The following is a 6,665-nucleotide window of genomic DNA, read 5'->3' as shown; positions in this document are numbered from 1 at the left end:
ATGCAATATTATTTTTTTTTACAAGTACAATGTCTTAACTGTATTGTAGTCCGCCGATAAATTATCTCTTCAAGAGCTCAGACAGAACTGAACTGACGGTGCTTATATATGTTTTGTAAACGAAATTTTCCAGCGAATTTGCCTGAAGGCTTCGCTACAAGTCGGTTATTAATACTGTTTTATTAACAGCTCAACAGATATGAATTGGAAGATCAGAAATTACTGAAATGCGTCTATATTTGTTTATTATTGCAAAAAATTTCTAATTTACTTTTACTAAAAATATAGTACTGTAAGGCCCAAATTTTATTCTAAAATTTTACCCCACAAATCAAATGATTAGTCAAATATGAGTTTTAAATCCACTTAGTAAAAACATGTTTCTAAATTCAATAAAATTTTCCTACAGTAACATCCATTTTTATTATAAACAAATGACCCTGTAAATTTCATATTAGAGATAAACATTTTGTATAAATGAATGATCCTGTAAATTAAAATATGTTTTGATTAATTTTTTGCCGCTAATAAAAGTTTGTTAAATTTGTTGTAATTAATTCACTTGTTTGTCTGCATAAACAAATTTAAGAAAATATCGTGCACGCATTTTTTATATGATGCAGTTATTTTTATTGAATTTGATTGCAATGTGTACAATAATAAGAAATTTGTTTTGACAAATTTACGGGACCTTGTTTACTTGAAGATAATTTTTGTTTTTGCCTGTAATGGATGGAATTTCAAATAAAAGGGCAGCGAAATTGCCAAATCGTTCTATTTGGAATTTCTCCTGTTACAGGTAAGAACTATTTTGTTAGGGATTGTTAGGGATAGTGGGAGCTCGGACTAGTTGGTCCAGGCACATGTTGATTCGTTTGGCCATTGCTGACGATCACCATGTGAATGGATGGATTGATTTGGGCGAAGTGATGGTGGTTGAATTACCTTCTGCTTGGCTTATGCTGGCGTAGGGTAGTTTAACCAGTTGAGTTACCTGCTGCTTGGCTTATGCTGGCGTTGGGTAGTTTAACTAGTCATCCAGTTTTCCATTTGGCCATAGCTGATGAAGGAATGGACGACGAGTCACAAACACTGTCAGAAGGCGTGTGGGATAACGAGCGTTTGGCAATTGCTGACGGACGTGGCCAGGCGTAATAGCAGGAAGGGACCCTTGTCTGGTTTTTGCTGACAAAGGTATTGATTTATATTTTATTAGAGTTTCCTTAGGTTTAGCTATTTGGAATTTCTCCTGTTACAGATTCCACGATTCTAATGATAGCAACTTGCGCACCACTGACATCAACATCATACAACATTCTACACCGTTTACAACATCGTTATAACATTGTTACAACATTGTTACAACATTGTTACAACATTAACAACATTCCACATCATTGACAACATTTTCAACATTTTCAACATCGCTGTCTATTACTTTCCACAATTTAATTTATATTTTTTTGGTTAAATAATAAACGTTGCTTTAAACAGAAGTGTCTCTATTATTTCACATTTATAAATTTCTTATAACGAACCCTGGTATACTCGCTGAGTATACCCCAGCTGTAGGGCCGAAAAAGGTCGTTACAGTACATGTATAGCAAAAAAAAAGGGAGAAAATTGAAAATAATAACAGGATATATATACGAAATTAATGATCTCATTATTCACTTTTTCTTTATCAAGCCTTTAATTTGAATACCATTTGATTTAATATTTCCGTAACTATCATTCACTTATCACAGATTTCCGAAGCATAAATACCTTTGGAAAGATGTTTCGTATTCTGGCAACTACCCCGAAAGCTCTTTTCTGGCTTTCGATTGACACTGGATTTGTTTGTGATGTTTGTTAAATTTTTCTGAACATAAAAAAAAAATTTAAAAATTAAATTTTTTAATTAACTAAAATTTGTAAAAATATAACAAAAATATAGCATATTTTCAATTTTGTGTTTAATACAGCAAGTAATACGTAAACGCTATGTTTGACGCAAACGACGATTCTTTAAAAAGTTGCGCATATAATCTTATCCCTTCCAATTGGGATAGGATTTACTGTCTTTATTGAAATCTTAAAAACTGTATTTTATTTATATATTATACTATTATTTATACTTTATTTATAATTTTTAACATTTATTAATTTTTTTTTATATATATTTTTATATTATAATTTTAAAAATAATTCTTTTTTTAAATCAGCTCCAATAACTAAATATTTATGTATACCTTGTGATCAAAAAAAAAATGAGAATTTTAATTTTTTTCCATAACTTTTGATTTCAAATTAAATTGTCAAGTTCGATGCGATTGCGATTAACAACTGTTCTTGATTTCTTCATGAAAGCAATAGCACAAAACTGCGTTTTACCTCGAATTACGCAAAACTTTTTCTGAAAATCTTTGAAACAGGCTTTCATTTTATCTTTTTAACATTTTCCAAAAGACTTATCTTTGCCAGAATTGCAAATCAATTTGTTGGTTTACTTCACGAATGAGAAATCGGCTCTAAATGGCGAATTTAATAAAGGCCAGTCCGTTTTTCACGTTTTTTATTCACTAATTTGTTTTCATTCCAATAAAATTATTTTAAACATTCGTTTTATATATTAATACCTAAAATATTACAAGATTTTCAAAATAAGTATATATGTATATGTGATTTTTTTCAGCAATTAAATCAGCTTTGCTTATACAAGCTTGGTATCGGCGGTATAAAGCGCGTTTGGAAATGAAAAAGCGTTGTACTTGGAATATATTTCAAAATCTTGAGTATGCTAAAGAAAATGATCAAATTGAAGTAAGTATATTGGCACTTATTTATTATTTATTTATTTCTAAATGTTAATGGAGCTTAGGATTTAAAACGCATCACCCTTTAAAATTTTTATCTAAACATAAAAGTCTTGATTTACAAAATATTACTTACTGGTTTTGTCAACAAATTAAATAAAACTGTGTTTGGTCTAGCTTTTATTTTTCATATCATAGTAACTAAGTATTTATATTTACGGTAAATGTATCGCACATCGTTTAATTGATGTAAAATAACATGAATACACAAGTTGTGCAAACAGTTACTTGACTGTTAAAAATTGATGTAGAACTTCTTTTTGTTGTATATTTATTTTATTTTCCAACAAACAAACTGAAATTTATTTAATGTTCACATTCCCAATAAAATAAAATTGATCATCAAACAAATACAAATAGGAGCATTTTTGCGATTATAAGTTAAAATTTTATTTGAACGTGAATTTTATTTGAATGTACAATCTCATTCTTGACAGAATTACGTCACAACAAAACCTTGATTTCTTCAAAAATAAAATTAATGCTGAAAGGTTTTTTTTTGATTGTTAAAAATTCTTTCTCTTATTGGTCAATTATATTCAATTGTTTTGTGTCCAAAAATGATTTGTAATGTCTGAGCAATATAATTTTAGGAAATTTGGACCTCTAGAAAGAATTAGTTATAGCTGTATTTGTATTGACATGCATCAAACTTTAACTAATGGAAAAGCATTTTCCTATATTGAAGTTATTCCATAAAAAGTATTACTTAATTTTAAAGCATATTTAATAGTCCGTTTCCACATTTGAATAAATAAGTGTGAAATGGACTTCTATGGATCGATTCTTCAATTGTGAAAAAAAATTTGTGTGCACGAAAACGATAAACTCGTTTCTCACCGCAGTTTACATTTTCTTGTAAAATGGTGCTGTTATTGAGGTTTTTTGTAACTACACTTTTTTTTACTGTTAATATTAAACAATGAATTAAGTTCCTGTGATTTACTTCTCAATTATAAACTACACAAAACTACATATTTTTTTATCTAAAATTTATTTTTTAAGTTTACTAAAACTTCTGTCAAATTCATTTCTTGTATGTGTACTGTCTTATCACCACACAGTCCCTTCTAGAATTTGACGCCCAACTGACGGCAAATTCTATTTTCTGTTGTATGTTAGCAGCACTTATGCAGTATACTTCGTTGAAAACTGTACAACCCTTCCCGTTCGGGTCACCTTCCGTGTATGTTGAACGCAGTCACTGCAGTTAGGTTCTTCCACTCGTTCTCTTGTCAAACTTTTCCCGGTTTCATTCGCCATGTATGCTGGTCTCACGCAGTTCATACTAACATTTAGTGTCCGTCCTTTTACCCTCATTTTTAAGGTTTTTTCACTACGACTTATTATTTCATACGGATCCTCGTATCGCTGCTTCAGTGGAAGAATCTCTGCAGCCATAACGATTTTATAACGTCATCTCCCATTGAGTTGCCGGTCATTTCTTTATTTTTTTTCAGCAGTTGCGTTGGCTTCATATCGCCCAGCTCCAACTCTGTTATAAATTTGCGTATCAGCTATGCACCCCAAGTACCTTGGTTCTAGCTCCGCCACCACATGGTCGAATTTTGTTCCGTCCTTTACTATGCCGGCGTTTTTAAATTGCGCTTCCATTTATAGAACGTAAAGGTCCGGTTGTTCTTGCGAGAAAGTTAACGGTTTTATCGACACTTGACATTCTGCTGGAAAAAATTCCTCAGCCTGGTTATTCATTTTTTTGTAACGTCGTTCACCGTCAGGGTCACCAATGTTGTAAATGACTTATGTCAATAACTTGACTTCTAAAAATTCATTTTTTGTATGTATACTGCGTTATCGCCCCAATGGTATTACCCAAGTGCTAGTGAGTTATTCGTACTGAATATAAAATTATGAAGTGACAGTTTTCAGTGACGAAATTTGTATTTACACTGAGTAAACTCAGTTATTGAAAATAAATAAGAAAACAAAATGGCAAACATTTTGCTAATTATAATGTAACTTTATAATATATATATATATATGGTGGGACGTTGGGACAGCGCACTGTCCAACAAGTGGCCCCACTGAAGTGAAGGATTAGTCGAAGTAGACCACGAAACGACTTGGGTCCTTTTTCGTCCTTCGATTCTCGGATGTTGTTATTGAGTTAAAGCTGGAGTGGCTTCCGTTCGCATAACTACATCTTTTGTTAATGCAAGCATCTCATTTAGCTTGAGGTTTCCTGCCAAGTCGTCACCAACCCAATGGTGTCCCAAGACAGTCTTCCTCCTACTTGCCAGTGCTGGACATTGGCACAATATATGCACCGCTGTCTCCTTTTCTTCTAGACATAGTCTGCAAGTGTCTTCCTCAGCTAGAGTTATCTTTTTGAGGTGATACTTGAAGTTGCCATGTCCAGTAATTAGTGAGGTCAGCCAGCTTAGAGTGCTCCGCGAATAGCTAAGCACTTTTATCGCTTCCCTGGCCCACGGTTTAGGTAACATGAGTTTGGTCTGTCTACAAGTGCTCAACTCTCTCCATCTATTAAGATGAAGTGAGATTATCCACTTATTGACATAGGCTGCCGTCATGCTGTACCCCAATGGTATTCTGGGCTCCGGGCCACAGAAATTATGGCTTGATCCTTGCTTTGCAAGTTCATCTGCCTTCTCGTTTTGCTCAATACCGATGTGTCCTTTAACCCACATGATCGTCATCTCATTTCCATGAGCACATTCCATGAGCTTCGTTACACATTCTTGTACTAAGCTGTTAGTTATGTATGTCTTTTGCATGCTTTTGATAACTGCTTGGTTGTCCAGCGCTATCAGAATCTTTTTCTGATATACCTGACAATCCAATAGGTGATCCAGAGCATGTGAGACCGCCATAAGTTCCGCTTGATAGACGGAAACATATATTCCTAGATGTAGAGTGCACGTTAGATTTAGCTCTTTCGAGTAAACCCCAGCACCAGCTCTGCCATCCATTAAGGAGCCATCGGTAAATATGCAAATGTCATTCCTTCCACATTCATTATGTAGAAGGCCGTCTACTATCAGTGTTCTGTAGGACACTTCTGCCCCATAAACCCTCCTCATAGTCGCCAATGGCATCTGCGTTTCCTTGACCGCGGCCTGGACGAGATCAAGAATCTTACGATGGCCCACTAATTTTCCGAAGTTGTTCCACGTGGAGCTCCGGTTCATGCGAATTGCTGCCAGTGCCGCCGTTTTCTTTATATGTAAATCCAACGGAAGCAAGCCTAGCATCGCCTCTAATGCCGGTGTTGGTGTAGTTCGCATAGCGCCTGTTATTCCAACACAGGCTAGTCGCTGGACTCTATCTAACTTCGTCTTTATTGTCTTTTGGGTGACTTTACACCACCAGACAACTGACGCATATGTTATAATAGGTCTGACCATCATGGTATAGATCCAGTGCATCGATTTTGGGGATATCCCCCATCGTCTTCCGCACACTCTCTTACATTGAAATAGAGCTCTTTTCGCTTTCCTGATCTTTTCATCCACATGTTCATTCCAAGTCAGTTTATTATCTAGGATAACACCTAGATACTTCACCGACTTTGATATGCGAATGTTATTATCAAAAAGTTGTAAGGGCTCCATTGACAGACTTCTCTTCCTCGTGAAGAGGATAGTGTCTGATTTTGTGGCATTGATGGCCAGGCCTTGTTCCCTACACCATTTTTCGACGCATTTGAGAGCACCTCTCATCACGTTTCTAATGGTGTCTGGGAACTTGCCATTCACCATCAGTGCTATATCGTCCGCATACCCAATTGTTTGTATGCCTTTGAAGTCAAGCTGTTGAAGTAGAGAG

At 34.6% G+C, this 6,665-nt stretch overlaps 1 protein-coding gene across 1 annotated transcript in view; it reads left to right on the top strand.

Annotated features, from left to right (window-relative positions):
• The first annotated feature begins 2,517 nt into the window (after window positions 1-2,517).
• LOC119688972 (serine/threonine-protein phosphatase rdgC-like) overlaps window positions 2,518-6,665 on the top strand; it is a 37,190-nt gene continuing 33,042 nt past the window's right edge. Inside the window, exons 1-2 of the mRNA XM_038103676.1 lie at window positions 2,518-2,539; window positions 2,678-2,805. Coding sequence (XP_037959604.1) covers window positions 2,518-2,539; window positions 2,678-2,805 — 150 coding nt within the window. The remainder of the gene's footprint in view (window positions 2,540-2,677; window positions 2,806-6,665) is intronic.

The sequence above is a fragment of the Teleopsis dalmanni genome, chromosome 1 (assembly GCF_002237135.1).
Source record: "Teleopsis dalmanni isolate 2A chromosome 1, ASM223713v2, whole genome shotgun sequence".
Taxonomy (NCBI): Eukaryota; Metazoa; Arthropoda; class Insecta; order Diptera; family Diopsidae; genus Teleopsis; species Teleopsis dalmanni.
Note: the sequence above shows the minus strand (reverse complement) of the source record. Positions and strands in the feature narration are given on the sequence as shown.